The sequence below is a fragment of the Lithobates pipiens genome, unplaced genomic scaffold (assembly GCF_037356315.1).
Source record: "Lithobates pipiens isolate NorthernLeopardFrog02 unplaced genomic scaffold, aLitPip1_a1.2 Scaffold_18, whole genome shotgun sequence".
Classification (NCBI taxonomy): Eukaryota; Metazoa; Chordata; class Amphibia; order Anura; family Ranidae; genus Lithobates; species Lithobates pipiens.
The window spans coordinates 269368262-269388072 of record NW_027507758.1 but is presented as its reverse complement, the minus strand read 5'-3'; the positions used below and the strand labels follow the sequence as shown (position 1 = coordinate 269388072).

The window sequence follows — 19811 nt, the reverse complement described above, 5'->3', positions numbered from 1 at the left end:
ATAAAATGGTGGGTGTTTTTTTTGTAGTCTTTGTGCGTTTGTTTTTCAAATGCAATTTTTTGGGAAAAATACACATTTAATGAATTTTACTGCGCAAAAGCAATACCCAATTGTTTGATAAAAAATAAAAGATCATGTTACACTGAGTAAAATGATACAAACGTGTTTTAACAATGTGCACGCTCCCGCGGAGCAGCAACAAACTATTTACATCATATTATCCATAGACAATGTTTTAAAAGCCTTTACAGGTTTCCACTTTTGATTTCAACAGGGGTTCTGGTACTGGAATTATTGCCCTTGATCAAATTTTTGCAGTGATACCTCTTCTGGTATGGTTAAAGCAGTGTTAATCTCAAAAGGAAACATTACTATATGGTTGCATACCTGTAGTGGTTGCATTAGTTCTTTATTAGGCTTTTTTTTCCACTTTATTTTCACCTGGTCATCTGGCCAGTAACCAGTGACGGCTCATCCCTAGAGGGAGCACGGATACCGCTTACTCTATCCATGTGTCCGGCCCCCTGATCTACATATAAGTGACACCAGACGGTGGATTTCAATGCGGGGTGGGTGTTTTTTTTTTAAGCATCTGATTTGAGACAGAGGCTCTATTAGGCTTAAAAAAAAAAAGCATTGCGCTCCGAGGCCACCCAGTTGTGTAACCATAGTGAATACATTTTTGCTATTATATTACTAAAGTTCCTCCCCGCCAATCAGGAGGCAGGTCTGTGAGATCTGTTACCCGATTGGCCGAAGCGTCAGGCGATCTTATTGGATGCCTAGTGCTTTGGCGGGAGAGGAGATACACAGCAGAGGAAGCTGGAGGAGCGGACACCGGAGCTGCTCGCACTCCAGGAGAGGACACCACAGCCCCACCACAGGAGCGGGTAAGTGCTGGACCGCCCACGGGGGGTGTTGCTTGTTTGCCGCCCCCCCAAAAGAGGAACCCACCAGCTGCCACTGCCAGTAACACACTTCCTGTCTTAGGCCCCTTTCACACGGGGCGGATCAGTAATGATCCGCCCCATGCTGATCCGCTTGCTCAGCGGGGATCGCTCTGTTTATCCCCGCTGAGCCGGCGGATAACAGGGCGGTCCCGGCACACTGTGCCGGGACCGCCCTGTCAGCTCTCCGTTCTCCTCTAAGGGGGATCGGATGAACACGGACCGTCTGTCCGTGTTCATCCTATCTGCTCTGCAGACGGATAGAAAAATAGGATTATCCTCCGTCTGCAGAATCGGACAATAGCGGAGGCGGACGATATCGGGTGTCTGCGGATGTTCATCCACAGACACCCGCTATCCCATAGGGATGCATGTAGGTCCTTATTTCATACGCAAACGGATGGATGAAATACGGACATATCGTCCGCATGTGTGAAAGGGGCCATAGGGTGTCTCTACTTTGGATGAAGGAGCGATGGAGTTACACTTGGACAGTGGCATTGTCAGTCTGGGAAGAATGTAGTGTAAGACTAGCAGATTTTGATAGATCTGACTAACAAATTGAAGCTGAACTCCAGCTATCACTTTTTAAGCAGTCACAGCTAACTTTTTTTTCCTTTTGGGATGAAGATATTACATAAAGGCCCCTTTCACACTGATGGACCGATCGGGTCCCCAGTCAGTTTTTCAGGGGGTCCGATCTGACTCTGCATTGCTCTCTATGGAGCAGCGGGTGTCAGTGGACACCCGCCGACATCCGATCGGATCGGATGACAGTCGGATGGAAAGAACAGGCAGTCTGTCTCCATCCTACAGCCCCATAGAGAACATGTCAGCGGTGTGGACACGGACCTGTCATCCACCTGCTCAGTGGGGGTCTGCTGAGCGGTCCGATCTACTGGTAGACTCCTATTAGTGTGAAAGAGGCCTTATAAAAAAAGAAGCTGAACATTGTAAGGTCCTCTGTCACTTTCAAATGGTCTGTCTCAACTCTGGTGATCAAAAGGTGAAAATAAAGGAATGAAGTCTAAAAAAACAAACAGATGCAACCATCATATCTAAGAATTGGTAAGCTGCAATATAATAATAATTTTTTTTTTTGGGTTGAACATAGCTTTTTTATGGAAATATAAATCTAATATAAATTGGCCTGTTTGTAACCATGTATTATTACTGTACAAATTGTATGTACGTGTTTAACACATCATATCAACTACAGTAACCTAAAGTGGTATTAAACACACATTTATTATTTTGAAGCTTACTAATACTTAAATGCGATGGCTGCATTTGTTTGCTTTTTAGGCTTTCTTTCTTTTATTTTCATCTGGTGATCCAGCCAGTAAGTCTGTTGTTTTTCAAAAGAACAAGCACTCCTGTAGATGTAGCAGTTAGAGGGATGAGACACACCATTTACCACTGACAGGGGTGCTTACACTGATCAGATTTTATATATTTATTTAAAAACCTTTATCCCAGAAGGGACAAAGCCGTTTACTGTAACTGCTTATGAAGTGTTAGCTGGAGCTTAGCTTTAATGTGTTACTGGGCCGATCACCAGGTGAAAATAGAGGTTTCCCTTAAAGAGAAGCTAAAAGCTTAAAGAGGAGGTCCAGCCACCCACAAAAAAATACTGTAGCCTTAATATTAGGACACTCACCTGTCCTGGAATCCAGTGATGCCGACACCCCAGTCAATGTTTCCATTGGCTCTCGGGTGCTTCCACCGCCATTGTCTGTAAGGGAAACTGGCATTGAAGCCTACTGCAAATGCCCCGGTGGCGGGGGAAGGAGGAGGGGGGCCAAACTTCTGAGAGATCTTCCCATGGCAAGGTCTCCATGAGGTGGGGACAGGTACCTGTCAAAACCATGTACACGTTCCCCCCTCCCCCCCTTTCAGGGTGACGCTCTGCTATAAGACCCAAAGACTGATGCAGCCATTACATCAAATGATTGGCAAGCTGCATTACATTTTTGGATTTGGGATTAAAAGAGAAGTGCGGGTTTACAAATAAACATACATACTCACCTAGATGGTTGCAGCATTGATGCTATACTGCAACTGCCCCCTGCTGCCTCTCCATTGAGACCGCTGATCGCTCAGTTCTCCTTCAGTGATCAAAGAATGGTGACCATCAGTCTTTCTCTGCTCTGCCCCTCCAGCACTCTCTGGAGCGCCAGGCTGTGGAGGAGACGAGAGCGGCCTTTTTTGACACTCTCAGCAGCACGCTGAGATGCTAAACCAACTAACCAATCAGGCTTCTAGGCAGATCCTAAAATTAACATTGGGATTTTTTTTCAGCTGAATCTGGGACATAGAATTGCAGAACTAACTGCACCCTGTGATCTCCAGGAGAAGTATAGCCATTGAAGCTTTGGCCATGCTTCTCCTTTAATACCACTTAAAAAAAAACTGTGAATAATTTTAGCTGTTTTTCTATATTTAGTACAAAGTACTTGAATAGGCCCTAGAATAGGTCAAAACCGCACATTAACCTCTTCCCGCCTGCGCTATAGACAACTACAGCACAGGCTTACATTGCTGGGAGGGTTTCCATGGTCGTCCTCCCGTGATCACGCTGCCTGTGTGCCCCCTGCTTAAAAGCACAGCTGATAACAGGTCGGGGTAAAGGGCCAATCACAGCGGCCATTTACAACGTGATCAGCTGTGTCCAATGACTGCTGATTGTGATGTAAACACAAGCTAGTTATCGGCATTCCTTTCCTCATGCTGACAGCGTGAGGAGAAGAGAGGACAGCTGATAACCGGCTTGAGTGAAAGGGACATATACACTTATAATCAGGACACTGATTTTCAGTGTCCTGATTATCAGTGCAGTCCCAACAGTGCCCGCTAGTGCTGCCTATTAGGGCCCACCAGTGCTGCAAATCAGTGCCCATCAATGCTGACAGTTAGTACCGCCTATCAGTGCAGCCTCCACAGTGCCCATCAGTGCCACCTATCAGTGCAGCCTATCAGTGCCCATCAGTGCAGCTTCATCAGTGAAGGAAAAAAATGACCTGTTTGCAAAATTTTATAACACACTATGAAAAATGTTTTTTTTTTAAATATTTTTGGTCTTTTTTCGTTTGTTTTGCAAAAAATAAAAAAAACCCAGTGGTGTCTAAATACCACCAAAGGAAAGCTCTATTTGTGTGAAAAAAATGATACAATTTTTATGGGTACAGTGTTGCATGACTGCATCATTGTCATTTAAAGTGTGACAGCGCTGAAAGCTGAAAATTGGCCTGGGGAAGAAGGGGGTAAAAGTGCCCAGTAGGCAATTGGTTAAACAGCGTAAATGCATGCATTGCATCTATTATATACAAATGCCACTGCTGGATAAAACCCAATGCTGGAAGTGAATGTCATAGAAAACCAGATGTATATGTAGCCACATAAGCCAATATTTGATCTACAAAGCAGTGTAAGTGATACTAATTTATGGATATAGTGCTGCCAGCATCATGTAAACGCAAATGAGTTAATCAACCCCATTTATCATAGTAGTCACTCAGCGTTTGGATCAGACAGAAATAATTTTATTACACAGAGCAACAACTTGTACCGTAGTCTGTCTGTATCTAAGTTTGGCAGAACCCCATTATTTTTCCTTTGTGATAATCACAGGCCTTGTGGTTTTATGTTTTCTTCCATTTCCTTCCATTACCTCCTCATTCCCCGGCCACGGTCCTAGGCAAACCTGTCATCACTAATATAACTACATTACACAATTGAGAAGGCCACTGATTCCCACAAGGCCAGACACTTATCCCCTGACGTACTCCCTGTGAGCACCAGAGAAATCCATAGTCATACCATCAATCCAAAGGAGCTTTACCAGAATCGAAAACATGACCCTGTTTTTTGGGGGATTTTCCTTATTTTTCAGTTCCAATGAAAAGAGTCCCTAGGACATATGGAGAGAGGGTGAATCACCCCAGTGAACCTGAAGGAGTTCCAAAACTAAGACAAAGTTTTGGCTTTACGTACATTTAATTAATGATATAAATCAAAAAAGTATTTCATTATTTTAGTATAGGGGTTTTACTTCAAAACTGAACTCTATAAGGATCTTCACAAAATACGTTTTACAAACTTCAGGATTGATCAGAATAAAAGGAACAGGCTAGACTTAAAGTATTACTAAACCCACAACAGTAAAATCTGTCTGTATATGCAGAATAGCATGCTTGTTATACTCACTGTGGAACTTAAGGGGTTAATCCTCTGTATTGTGTAAAAAGGCTCTTTGATCCTGTACGGGCAAATCCCCCCTCCCCCCTGCAAAGCCAGATAAGACACAGTCAGAATGGTCCCCCTGCACATGCTCAGTTTGGTCTCTATTGCCGTAGAGCAGGGATCCTCAAACTACGGTCCTCCAGCTGTTGCGGAACTACACATCCCATAAGGCATTGTAAAACTCAGACATTCACAGACATGACTAGGCATGATGGGAATTGTAGTTTCTGGAGGGTCATAGTTTGAAGACCCCTGCTGGAGAGAATATTTCCTTGTTGAGCTGAGCTAGTCAGGTCACATGGCATTCGCATCACAAATTTGGGCCTGTATACTAAATGACAGCCCAATCCCTCCCTCCTCCTCCGTGCCCAGTAACTAAAAAAGAACACAGTGAGTGGGATGTCACATCTTAATTGATGGATGACCTGCCTCCCATAACAGCATGAGGACACAGGCTGTAGTGGAAATCTCCTCCTACCTGAACACTCAGCACTCAGGCACACCCTGCAGTTTATCACATGACCATGGTATACAGATTAGCCAAAATGGTATATAGTGGCAGTATTTTAATGTAAAAAGAAGATTTATAAGCTGTGGGCACCGTGGAGGGATGAACTATTTTCATATTACTGGGTTTAGCAACACTTTAATTGAAATACAATGTGGAAATGAATATATGATTTTACATGTTTTTGACCGTAGATACACTTTAAAGCCTAACTTCAGTGAAATGTTTTCATTTTTTTCAGGCTCTCAGCCAATGGCTGTGAGCACTGACTGGTGTGTTTTGGCAGGGGGGCAGTTCAGGGTACAGAAGTAAATTTGTGTTAATGGCAACACTACTAACCACTTATTCTTATCTTTTCATTGCTGACCTCTCATTCTGCTTGACCCCCAGAGGTGAAGAGAAATACCCTGTACCCCTGGGTATAGGGATCATGTGACTCACTCCAATTCCTCCTATGTAGTAACACTGGTGGGCGATAATTGGCCGTACAGGCACAGAGTTTTAAGCTCTATGTTCGCTTCATGTTGTGACATAGCTTTTACGCAGGGCTTCCTCTCTTCACTCCTGCTTGCTAAAAGGTGGGTGATAGAAGTTATATTTACGTAGCTTATAGGGCCGCTCATAAATGTAAGCTGTTGGTTAATTCATAAGGAATAGACAAGACCTCCATCAGAAATAACCCGCCTACCTTTAGAAAACCTATCACCAAGACCTCCAAGGTTGGAGAATCCTAGAACCTGAGCCTTGATCACATAATTGTGTACATCCTCTGTATGTTTAGCAGTAAGCATGGGTTCCTCCAAGGCATGGTGTTTCCCCAGAAACCTACACAAAGAGGTTAAGGTTTTGCAGTTGGGTACTACCAGATTGGTGGCTCCTGGGTTTGCTGCTCTGGTGGCACGGTGATAAAACCCAAGTGTTCCATAAACAGTGGGAGTAGGCGAAGTTCAGGCAAATGCAACATACAGGCTGAAAGGTAAGTCATGCTTCAGAGAGAAAGAGTGCAGGAACTATGGAACAGACCGGTGAAGTAGCAATCGTAGCAGACCAAAGAAACGCACAGGAACAGAAGATAACCAGGAGACATTTTTATATATTCTTATGCTGCGTACATACAATAGGAATTTCGGCCAGCAAAAGACCGATGAGAGCTTTTCACCGTAAAATGTGACCGTGTGTAAACTCCATCAGAATTTAGGTGGCCGAATTCCCGGCAGCAAAGATTTGAGAACATGTGCTCAATATTTCCGACGGAAAAACTTTCTATTGGAAATTCCGATTGTGTGTATGCAATTCCGACACGCAAAAATGTTCGTTTTTTTTTTTTTCTTTCTTTCTTTCTTTCTTTTAACTTGCAGACTAAACTATTGGTGGACTGAACAAAAAAAGTATTTGTATGGCCAGCTTAAGAGACACAAGCAGGCTAGTATAGGAAAAACTATAGACTAAATCCAAAGCACAATATTAGGAGAGTTTAGGAGCACAGAGTACACACGACCGGACTTTCCGGCAGAAAAGCTCAGACTTTCAATGGAGATATAACGGATTTCCGAACAAACGGACTTGCCCACACACGAACAGACTAAAGTCCGTTCGAAAGCCCATTCGCTTTGAACGTGATGACGTACGACAGGACTAAAAAAGGAAGTTCAATAGCCAGTAGCCAATAGCTTCCCTTGCGTCCTATTTGGTCTGTCGGACCAGCATACAGGCGAACGGTTTTCCCGATAGGAATTGAGTCCATCGGACAGATTTGAAACATGTTCTATTTCTAGGTCCGTCGTAATTTTTTTAAGAAAAACGATCGGACTATCCCACACACAATCAGACTATCCGACTGAATGATTTGATAGTCTACACATCCAGCTGTTGTGGTACAAAAAATCAGAATCGTCTGTCGAAAGCACTGTACTAACGATCCAAAAATCGACAGATCGTTCGTAAAAAAAGAAATTTTACTTCTCATTTTCGTATCATATGTACGGGCCTTTACAGTGTATTTTTGCTTTTGGAAAAAAATTTTATGAACTCACAAACATTCACTGGTGGTAAATAAACCACTTTTATTTAAAACACATGCACCAGGAAGATTTACCTGCAGTGGATGTTTGTTGAACCTTACATGAACTACTTTAAAAACACACACCACTCTTTGATTGGTTTTATTTTATCCCCTTTTTTGAATATTTATTCGTAAAATTCGACTTTAAAGCAACTTGAAGCAATGCCCGTGAAATCTTGAGGTGTATGGACCTCAAGTCACATCAAAGTCAGACAAAAGTAGTGCAGGGACTACTTTGAAGTCGCTGCAGCTTGAAGTCACACAGATATGAATGGTACTCATTGGAAATCATGTTGCACCACTTATGCAATTTTGCAGTCGCAGGACAAGTCGCGCAAAGTGTGAAAGGGGCCTAACAGTTTTACCAAACGGAGTAGCAGCCAGAAATGGCTATTAATTATGTTTTACACAGAAAATGTCAAAAAATTGTTTTTCCTGGAGTTTAGATTTAAATCTGATGAGTGTAAAAATATGACCTATCGATCCTGACAGAAATTGAGTGAACCCCTTACTTCCTGTGTACTCTGTTGTTGGTTAGAATGGTTTCCAGTTCTCTCTATGGACTAGAGACCTCCCCTTTGTTATGGAGATGTTCTGTAGGCCTAACACACGTGCTGCCATAGGGTGACAACACTGTTTCTACATAGATAAAGTACAGTGAGTAAGCGTTGTCACCCCAGGACAGAAAATGTGTTATTGGCATCAGGTAAAAAAAAAAAAAAAAAGTGGGGCTGAAAAAAAGAAGACTAATGAAGCCACTACATCTAAGGACTGCTAAGTGGCAAAATATAAAAATTTGGTTCTTGGGTACAGTGCCTTGAAAAAGTATTACAATATACAACATTTTTATAAGCGCTTGAAATTACTACTTAAATGTAAGTGCACTACTTTTAATACATTTTATCAGATATACGGAATTACACTATGTGGCCTTTTTTCTATTTCTCCCATTTACTGAGTGCAAATTGATATCAACCACCTGCGTATGGAGACGCAGTATTCACAAGTTTTGGGACGCAATTTCGACAGGTCACATCCCAGCTGTCAGTTGACACCTTAAAGCCTTATTGACTCACAGAACGTATGTTCTTTTTTGAGTCTGAACTTTACGGTAAGCCTGCATCCTCATCGGTGGTGGTGCTGTCACACGGGTGGTCGCAAGTTACGTTTTGGTTTCTGCTGCTTTTAAAGACCTACAAAGCTCTGATCATCACTGGGGACTTTATCACAATTTTTTATGCTTTTACACCAGTTTTTGATTTATAACTTTTGCTTCATTTACGTTGTACTATATACATGAAAGTGTTGGTGAAACGTATTCACTTATATTTATTTATGATTTTGTTGCATTCGGTTATTCAGGTTATATTAGCGCTGCACCCCTTGACATTTTCCACATTTTGTCATATTTCAACCAAAAACGTAAATGTGCTTTATTGGGATTTTATGTGTCACCAACACAAAATGGCACATAATTGTGAAGTGGGGGGAAAAGGATAAATGTTTTTTCAATTTTTTGTTTACAAATAAATATGTGAAAAGTATAGTGTGCATTTGTATTCGGCCCCCCTGAGTCAATACATGGGCGGCACAGTGGTGTAGTGGATAGCACTCTTACCTAGCAGTAATCCCAACCATGACACTACCTGCCTGGAGTTTGCATGTTCTCCCTGTGCCTGCGTGGGTTTCCTCCAGGCACTCCAGTTTCCTCCCACACTCCAAAGACATGCTGGTAGGTTAATTGGATCCTGTCTAAATTGTCCCTAGTATGTATGAATGTGAGTTAGGGACCTTAGATTGTAAGCTCCTTGAGGGTAGGGACTGATGTGAATATATAATGTATATGTGAAGCGCTGCATAAATTGACAGCGCTATATAAGTACCATAAATAAATACTTTGTAGAACTACAAGAAGTGTCAATGTGAGATAGAAGGTTTTAATGCCTGTGTGTTTTTTCAGGGATCGGCCAAGTTGGAGAAAGCTGAGATTCTCCAGATGACAGTGGACCATTTAAAGATGCTGCAGGCTACAGGAGGTAAAGGTACGGCTTTTGCGCTGTCTGTACTTTTTTTTTTTTACACTGTAAAAGAGCATGGCAATCTAAGCAAACATCTCTTTGACAAGCGCTTGTAGGCGGATCCAGATAAAAGAGTCTCCTTCGAAAATCAATGCTAATGGTAGGACTGAACTCGTGGGAACCAACGGCAGGCACAAAAGAAGCACTTGACCCTGGGCTTGTGTTTGCTTTCATAACACTGTGGGAGTAAAAGCTCCTTTCACAGACAGTCCAGCCACAGATTTGTTTGGGGTTTGCAAAAGACAGTGAAAAATCTGTGCGCAGAGACAAAACAAACACGCAAACATCAGAGAAAATAAACAGGAGGACGGGGAGGCCTACCATTGTATGCCGCGGTGTCTGCCTGGAAGGGAGGAAGTGCAGGAGGATAGCTCCGATTATTGCCCACACAGATTTGTGGGCCACAAAAAAGAACAGGCTGATGTATGTACACACGCACAATGACCATAAAGGAAATGGAGAGAGTAATTGTTCCTGTGCTTATCGTAGCACGGAAATTCACTTCCTGGTGACTTTCTATGAGCAAGGAATTTCTCAGTCAAATTTCAAAACGTTGATTCTATAGTCATTGTTAAATATTTTACATGGGTTTGCGGGGGGCGTGACAGGATGTGCAGAGTGGAGTGAGTGAGTGCGTGAAGACGCTGTGTGTGTCTCCCTCCCTGGCCCCCATGGCGAAAGCGTGGTGTGCTTAAAAATTACGGCCGGGTACAGCAAGAGAAGGGTCGGAGCTGAGCAGCTTGGCAGCATAGCAGGACGCTGGACGGGAGGAGGAGCGACGGCTTTGCATCACCTTGGTGTGTGGAGATCTCGGAGATGCTCGCTGACCCCTGCTGAATTCCGCTGATTTCCGGGTTCCGTATCCTGACGGCCGCAGAGAAGGACGAGCCCACGAATACTCCCGACCAACGCCGAACCCCTCGGACCGAGAGACGCCGCTCACAGTATCGAGTAGTTTCGAACGCTCCCCCGCTCCCCGGTAAGCCGCGACAGGAGGAAGGAGGTAAGCGGCGGGATTGTGGGGGAGGAAGAAACCGGCTGACTGAGGGGCATTGCAAGCAGAGGCTTGGTGGAGCAAGTAGGGATACAGTGAAGCTCGTGGGCCGGTAACAGTTAAATAGGCACCGAAGGGGGTAAGAAAGTCCTGTATGCCCCTGTTAGTTTTCTTTTTTTTTCCTCCTCTCCCTCTGGATGTTTGGATGCCCGGACTCTACCGCCCTGTGTGTGAGGCTGTTATAGGAGAAAAAAAAAAGGGGAAACAAACCCCCGAACATTTTGTATGCAGTGTTCAGGAAAATCAGACTTTGGGAACCTGTGGTCTGTGGACTGACTGTGAGTCCAGCTCAGTACTGCGCTAATGTAACAACTGAACTATATGTATTAATTGAAGGACGGTGTCTGGGTATTAACGGGCTGAACGGTACACGAGCTGATGTGAGCAAAATAAATGTGTGTGGTGTTTTGAAGCCTAGAAAAATCAAGAAAACAGGAAGAGTCTGTGATACCTGAAATGTACACTGGGAAACGGCTTTCACCGCATTTAAAGTTTATTGTTTGGTGGGCGGCAGGGTTAAAATCCTTTTAAACTGTGCTATACCCAGGATTGTTCTGAAGGAAGCGGCGAGAAAAGGAAAGTAATATGCAGCACCTGCGCTCAGCAAAAGAAAGGGGGGAAAAAAGTTCGCAACAGTCCGCCACAGCAGCCAAATTAGAACAATATGCTCATAACCCTGCACAGTCTTCTCAGACTCCTGCAAAAAAAGGACAGTCAAAGGTGCAGCAAGGTGTAATGACCGAAAGGAAAAGTATGGGACAGTCAAACATTAATATTAATACGCAGGCTGGAGCAGGGGCAAAATCCTCAGTAAATAAAAATGCGGATGCAGGGGAACAGCATACAGAAACTATAACAGGCGACTCCCCCTTGATAGAAAAAGAGCCAACTATAAAGGACGTGCTATTGGCCGTAAATGCATGTAACATCTCTCTGAAAGAACTTTGTAAACAAATGAAGGGAGTGAAGGAGGATCTACTAGTGGTAAGGCAAGACCTACAGAAAGTGGTGGAAAGAACGACCGAACTCGAGACGAGGACTAGTAGACTAGAAGATGATACAACCTTCTTAATTAAAGAAGTAGAAGGCTTGAAGGAGCAGTTTAGTAGTTATAGTACAAGAATGGAAGAAATGGAAAACAGGCTCCGGAGGGACAATGTGCGAATAGTGGGACTTCCTGAAAAAAGCGAGGGTGTAAACCCTGCTGAATTTATGGAGCATCTTTTGGTTGATCTGTTCGGAAGGGAGGCTTTTTCGACAACATTTTCTATAGAGAGGGCACATAGGGTACCCTTTAGAGCCCCACCTGAGGGGGGGCGCCCTAGGCCATTACTGATGAAATTACTCAATTATAAAGATAAAGTGGTGTTATTACGGAAAGCAAGGGAAATGGGGAATGTATTGTATAGGGGTGTTAGAATTTCATTATACTCTGATTTTTCCCCAGAACTCCAGAGAAAAAGGGCAGAGTTCTTTCAGGTGAAACGCAAGCTACAGAAGCTTAGTGTGTCATATGCTCTTCTTTATCCGGCAAAGTTACGGATTAATGCTCTAGGACATACTCAGGTTTTCTGCTCCCCAATGGAAGTGGAAAAATGGATAGAGGAAAATAAAGAAAAATTTTAGCCCCTGGGGACCGTGGCTAGGAGGGTGCTGGGAAGATAGGAAGAGTTGGGGGGGTATAGTATGCATGGTTCTTTTTTTTATTTTTTTTTTTTTTTTTTATTTTTTTTTTTTTTTTTTTTTTTTTGTGTGAAAGGGGGGGGGGGTGGGAGGGAGGCAACACACAGCGAGGGTAACAGGTGTGGGTGGTGAATAGGTTGTGAAGAGAGTGGTATATGGTCACTAATAGCCCCTTGGGTAACACCTGGGAAGGTGGGGGAGGGGGTAGAATGGGAGGGGAGGGAAGAAAAGGGGGGAGGTTGAGGGTGGGAAAAAAATATATGTTTGCACTAGAAGAAGTTCAGGAGATAATCCAAATAAAGAAAGGATACAAAGTTAGGGGTGGTAAAATATGGGGTGGTAAAAAACAAGAAAAATCTGTTGGTTTCACGGGGAAAAATGGTAATAAACAATTATATAGTATAACTCACGTTAAGAGACACATAATATATGAAATAATGATGATGTTTGGGAAATTTATTGTTATACTGTGGTTTAATAATAGGGGAGGTTGGTATAATTTAATTAAAAGGGTGGGAATGGATCCTAGCAGTGTTTTCATAAGACTGTTCATTGTATCCTCTCTCCATCCTGTTTCACTTCCCTTTTTCATCTATTGGTGTTAATGCAGGATGGAAAAATTAAGGTAGGCTCCTGGAATGTGAGGGGCCTGGGGACGCAGGTGAAACAAAAAGCGGTGCTTTCAAGGTTGGAGGGATGTGGAGCAGGGTTGTTATGTCTGCAGGAGACTCATTTAAATAGAGATACAATATACCGGTTGCAGAGTAGAAAATACCAATCTCAATACCATTCTGTTTACTCGACATATAGTAGAGGGGTGAGTGTCCTGGTAAGAACAGGGGTGAATTTTGTATGTAAGCGGGTTAGCCTGGATGAAAAGGGTAGATACATTTTCTTACACTGTTTAATTGAAAATAGAGAATGTATGCTGGCAAATATTTATATTCCCCCACCATTCAAAATGGAAGTGCTTTTTAAATTACAGGACTTCCTAGTTGGGATAGATGGTGTTCCTATAGTAATAGTAGGGGATTTCAATACGGTTTTAGATATTAAAGTTGATAGATTCCCAGAAAAAAAACTGGTGGAATCGGTTGGGCAGGGGAGAATGGGTCAGTACCTGGAAGAGGTAGGACTGCTGGACTTATGGAGAACCGGGAATCCAGGAGTCCGGCAGTATAGTTGTCACTCGGTAGCGCATTCTACACTATCCAGGATTGATATGATACTGGGGAATGACCTTGCCCTACAAATGGTGGAAAAGATTGAATACCAGCCCAGGGGGATTTCAGATCATTCTCCAGTGATAGTAGCATTGAAAATGAGAGAACGAAGGGTACAGAGGGCGTGGAAATTGAACCCGCTTTGGTTGGAACTAATAAAAAAAGAGACGGAAGAACGCCCTGAGAGAATCCAGTGGGAGCTAAAAGAATTTCTAAAAAATAATCGGGGTACAGTAAGGTCAGGGATCCTATGGGATACTCTGAAAGCTTACCTGAGGGGTCTGCTGATCCAATCAATAGCAAAAATAAATAGAAAATCCAAGGAGCAGGAGGTAAGAATAGGTAGAGAAGTGCTGGAGGCTGAAAGAGATTTTATTAGTGACCCCATCCAGGGTAAGAAAAAAATCTGGTTAGACAAACAAGAAGAATTTAGGTTAATAACCCTGAAGAAAGTGGAGATACAACATCAGTTACATCGGCAAGTCTCCTTTGCTGAAGGGGAAAGTATGGGAAAAATGTTAGCACAACTGGTGAAGAACAACATGGGCCCCTCTTCAATCCCGGCGATTAGGACAACTGAGGGAGAAGTTATAACGGAAACTGGGAATATATGTCAAGTATTTGGAGGATATTATAAAAAACTTTATACTGCACAAAAAGTGGGGATGGATGAGCAGATGGAAACATTTTTAGGCCACCTAGAGGTACCATGTCTGACACAAGAAGAAAGAGAAGAACTGGAAGCCCCTATAACTCTGAAGGAACTTCAGGAAGCAGTTGCGAGTATGCCAAATCAGAAATCGCCTGGGCCAGATGGGCTACCGATTGAAGTTTATAAAAACTATGGCGAGATACTGCTTCCTGAGCTTCTGGAGATGTTAAGAGGAGCATATGGGGAGGGTAAACTGCCACCATCAATGATGGAGGCAGTTATAATTTTGCTGTACAAAGAAGGAAAGGACTCACTAGATGTAGCAGCATATAGACCAATCTCTCTCTTGTGCACTGATACAAAGATACTGGCCAAGGTTCTAGCGATTAGGCTTAATCGAGTTATAGCAAGATTAGTCCATACGGACCAAACAGGGTTCATTGCCAATAGGTCAACTAGTATAAATATTAGAAGAGCGGTCTTGAATCTTCAGATCCCAACGGATAATGATACCCCGGGGGCAGTTGTGGCATTGGACGTAATGAAAGCATTCGATAGTGTAGAATGGGGATATATATGGAAAGTCTTGGAGAAATTTGGCCTGGGTCCTTTTTTTATAGGATGGATTAGGATGCTATACGATAAACCTAGCGCTAGATTAAAAATTAATAACGAGTTCTCTGATAAAATAGAGCTGGGGAGAGGGACGAGGCAGGGGTGCCCATTGTCGCCCCTGCTCTTTGTGTTGGCTATAGAGCCTTTGGCATGCGCAATCAGAGCAAACCGGGAAATAGTTGGATTTTTGAGAAAAACGGGGGAGGAAAAAATCTCTCTCTATGCAGATGATATCCTGTTATTTCTGGGGGATATGAGGCACTCACTGCCAAAGGCAATAGGATTGGTGCAAGGGTTTGGAGGCTTCACAGGACTGGAGATTAATTGGGAAAAGTCGGAATGTCTTCCGTTAGACCCAACTGGTCAACAAACAGCCCTGGGAATCCCCCAAATGGCAACAGTAGATAAGCTGAAATATCTGGGAGTAACCCTGACAAGGGATCCTAACCAGTATATAAATTATAATCTAGTCCCATTAGTGGTTAAGTTTAAACAAAAAATTGCTATATGGAAGAGAATGCCTCTCTCGGTGGCCGGTAGATGCAACCTGATAAAAATGATATGGATGCCCCAACTTTTATACATATTGCATAATTCCCCAATATGGATTAATAGATGTTGGTTTAATAAGATCGAGATGCTGTTTAGGGAATTAATATGGAAGGGAGGACAGGCTAGATTGAGGTTGCGGATGCTCCAGCTACCGGGAGAGGAAGGTGGTTTCGCAGTCCCCCACCCGGAGTGCTACTTTTGGTCATCCCAATTACAACAGTTAGGGGGAATAGAAGAGGTGAATGGTGGAACCCCAAACGGGATATTAGTATTAATAGGCTCCCCGCATAGAACGTTGATTGAGACCCTGGAAGCGGATTCATTCCAGTATAGATGCCCCACAGTAAAAATGATGATAAAACTATGGGATATAGTTAAAAAAAAAATGGGATACAGTAAAATAACAAAGTTTACACCCCTTTGGAATAATAAGAAGCTACAAGAAATATGGCGGGTTGGAAAAATTGTAGAATGGGAAAAATGTGGTATTGTAAGGTTGAGTCAGCTATATGGAGGTAGGGGTTTTAAATCTTTTGAGCAATTACAAAAAGAATTTAAGTTACCACAAAAGTCGTTTTATGCTTATATACAAGTAAGGCACGCTTTAAAGACCCAGCTTGGAAACGTAGTATCAACATGGGAAGAACTGTCCCTGTTACATCTAGTAGCACAAGTAGGACCCACTAAAGGATTAATATCTAAATTTTATGCCCAGTTGGGTGCACAGATTAATTGTGAGAAGAAAGGGAGGGTTGAGAAAGGGAAATGGGAGCAAGACATAGGTAATATAACACGAGCGCAGTGGAAAAATATTCTAGAGGCATGTCCAAAAGTCTCAGTCTCTCCCCCCCATAAGATATCTCACTTGATGGTAATTAATAGAGCTTATTATACCCCCCAGAGATTATTTAGATTTGGTAAGAGAGCAGACGATTGCTGTCCTAGGTGTGGGGGGACAGGAAATTTAATACATATGCTCTGGAAATGTCCTAAATTATTTAGATATTGGGAAGGAGTGGTAGAAACACTAAGCAGAGTCTTTAGGACGGTAATAGAATCAAACCCCATAGTGTGTATCCTGGGATATAGAGACGAGAAAGCAGAGAGAAAGGGAGTAACTATCGTAATTCTAAGATGCCTATTTCAAGCTAGAAGAATGATTGCTAGAAGATGGCAATCAAATCTAGCTCCTACAATAGAGGATTGGGTGAGCGCTGTAAACGAATATCTATGTAAGGAGAGAGCGGTATATGCAAAACGAAATAACCTAAAAGAGTTTAACAGAAACTGGCGAGATTGGTTAGTAGAGATGCATACCCCAGTCTAAAACACATTAGGAAAAGGGAGTAGAGAAGGGGGGGGGGGATGGGAACTGGGTGCGGGTAGGGTAGAGGCTAATAAAGGTATTAGAATTACTACAACACATTACAACACAAGTATGTTACATTGAAGGTTAAAAGCACAAATATATACACTTGAGAGGGGGAGGGGGGGTTGTAAAGATATAAAGGGAGGGAAGGAGGGAGGGGGGTATATTAATAGGAAAAATGTTGGAAGAGTAAAAAGAGTCAAGGAGGGGTAAAGGGGGTTATAGTACTGTCTAGATAATGTTTTCATTTTCCTTTTTTTCTGTTCTTCTTATTAAATTATACTCGTTGTATGGATGTATACTTATTGCCCCCTTCTTCCTGGCACTTTAAAACCCAGACTCCTGGTTGGAAGGAATATGTAATGAACTGTTGGCAATTTTATTTGAAAAAGGTGTTTTGTATAGTCTGAAAATTTAATAAAGATTAAAGTATAAAAAAAAAAAAAAATATTTTACATGGAAGTTAACCCCTGCAAAAAATAAAAAAATAAAAACAGCAAAGTGGCATTCAGTTGGTGTGGGTGCAAACCGAACCGTACATAAAAAATAACAGTGAAACATTGGAAAAACGGTTTCATTCACTCAACACGAAAATAACGCATTTATATTCTACAGTTGTGCATGTTTATGGAGCTGATTAATTCAGTTGGGAGAAAATAAGCACATAACTGAACTTTTTGCCAATAGCAACCAATCAGAATTCCACTTTCATTTCATGGAATACTTTTACAGGAATTCTGATTGGTTAAAGCACTGCCTTCAAACCTGAGCATTTTCAGCTCATAAAACCTGTGATTATGGAGTGTAATCCTGTGATTACAACATTGTCTGTTTCTTTGGATGCAGGCAGCATGGCTCAAGATCGAGCCCACAGGTGTACCACCATAGGAAGAGGCTTCCTTTGGTAACACACTGGGAAGATGAGTAGGAGCCAGAAGCACTGTGACCTTGTGCAAAATCGCGGAAAAAACACGGCAAAAAAAAAAAAACATCGGCTCCTACTGCTGTCAGTCAAATCCTGTGATTATGGAGTATAATCCTGTGATTACGACATTGTTTCTTTGGATGCAGGCAGCATGGCTTGAGATTGATCCTGCAGGTGTACCACCATAGGAAGAGGCTTCCTATGGTAACACACTGGGAAGATGAGTAGGAGCCAGGAGCACTGTGGGGGGACCCCAAAAGAGGAGGATAGGGGCAGCTCTGCAATTGGAGTGCACAGAGCAGGTAAATATAACATGTTTGTTATTTAAAAAAAAAATTAACATTACATACATAGTAGGTGATGTTGAAAAAAGTCCATCAAGTCCAACCTATGTGTGTGATTATATGTCAGCATTACATTGTATATACCTGTATGTTGCGGTCGTTCAGGTGCTTATCTAATGGTTTCTTGAAACTATTGATGCACGCTGCTGAGACCACCGCCTGTGGAAGGGAATGCCACATCCTTGCCGCTCTTACAGTAAAGAACCCTCTACGTAGTTTAAGGTTAAACTTCTTTTCTTCTAATTTTGATGAATGGCCACGAGTCTTGTTAAACTCCCTTCAGCAAAAAAGTTTTTATCCCTATTGTGGGATCACCAGTATGGTATTTGTATATTGAACTTTACAATCACTTTAAAAATAATATGTTACATAAATAGACACAGATATGAAACAACACCTGAACACCAAGCTTTTGTTCTTTTAGCTACACAATGCTATCCAGGTTTAAAACTGAATGCATATTTATTCTATACCAGCTTGCTGCACAGCTAGACCATTATTGACTCAACTGCATTTTCTTTGATAAGTCTGGTCTCTAGTAAATGGCTAAACTGCATCCTTAGTGACAAATCTGGTCTAGGTGGACTGCATTTTTGGTGATGTGGACGGTGCATTTTTGGTGATGTGGTCGGTCACCAGTGAATAGGTAGAATGCATTCTCAGTTACATGTCTGGTCTCTACCGAAGCTTAACGGGATTGTAAAGTAAAATTTTAAATTTTTTTAAAATAACAAACATGTTATACTTACCTCCACTTTGCACAGAGTGGCCCCGAACTTCTGGGGTCCCTCGGCGGCTGTCTCTGCTTCCTCCCGCAGGTACTTCTCACGTTCATGCGAGCTCCCTCGCATGGTGAGAAGCACCAGCAGGCGCGCTCCCGTGATACAGCCGCTGTATCACACAGCCCCGCCCCCAGCGTGCTGCGTCATTGGATGTGATTGACAGCAGCGCGAGCCAATGGCTGCGCTGCTTTCAATCCATCCACTCCAGCCAATCAACGGCCAGGCTGAGCGGCGAAGAGGACAGCGGGGGCGAGCGTGGGATTTTCAAGGGGTCAGGTAAGTAAAACGGGGGGACTGGGGGCGCCGGCAGTGTGAGATGTTTTTTCACCTTAATGCATGGAATGCATTAAGGTGAAAAAACATTTACCTTTACAACCCCTTTAAGACTGGATGCAATAAAAATTAAAAATCATAATTTTTTTAATTAAAAGTGAGCGCGTCAATACTTCCTTGCTCTATGACTTAGTTGAAAATGTGGACTGCATTCTTAGCGACATATCAGGTCTCTAATAAATTAGTAGACTACATTTTCGGTGATGTGTTCGCTGTCTAGTGCATAGGTAGGATGCATTCTCAGTGACATGTCTGATCTCTCTCTCAACTCTAGTCCTCAAGGTGCCCCAACAGGTCATGTTTTCAGGCTTACCATTATTTTAAACAGGTGATTTGATCAGTTTCAATGCCTTAATTACCACAGCCTTTTCATCTGAGGGAAATCCTGAAAACATGACCTGTTGGGCACCTTGAGGACTGGAATTGAGAAACACTGTTCTAC

The 19811-nt window shown here is 42.6% G+C and overlaps 1 protein-coding gene across 2 annotated transcripts in view; it reads left to right on the top strand.

Moving 5' to 3' along the window:
* The window catches only part of HEY2 (hes related family bHLH transcription factor with YRPW motif 2), a 60904-nt gene that overhangs the window by 21755 nt on the left and 19338 nt on the right, over positions 1-19811 (top strand). Inside the window, exon 4 of one of the 2 annotated variants that reach the window (XM_077486945.1) lies at positions 9720-9795. In XM_077486945.1, coding sequence (XP_077343071.1) covers positions 9720-9795 — 76 coding nt within the window. Of the gene's footprint in view, positions 1-9719; positions 9802-19811 lie in introns of both variants that reach the window. The other variant, XM_077486944.1, reaches the window with a different exon arrangement.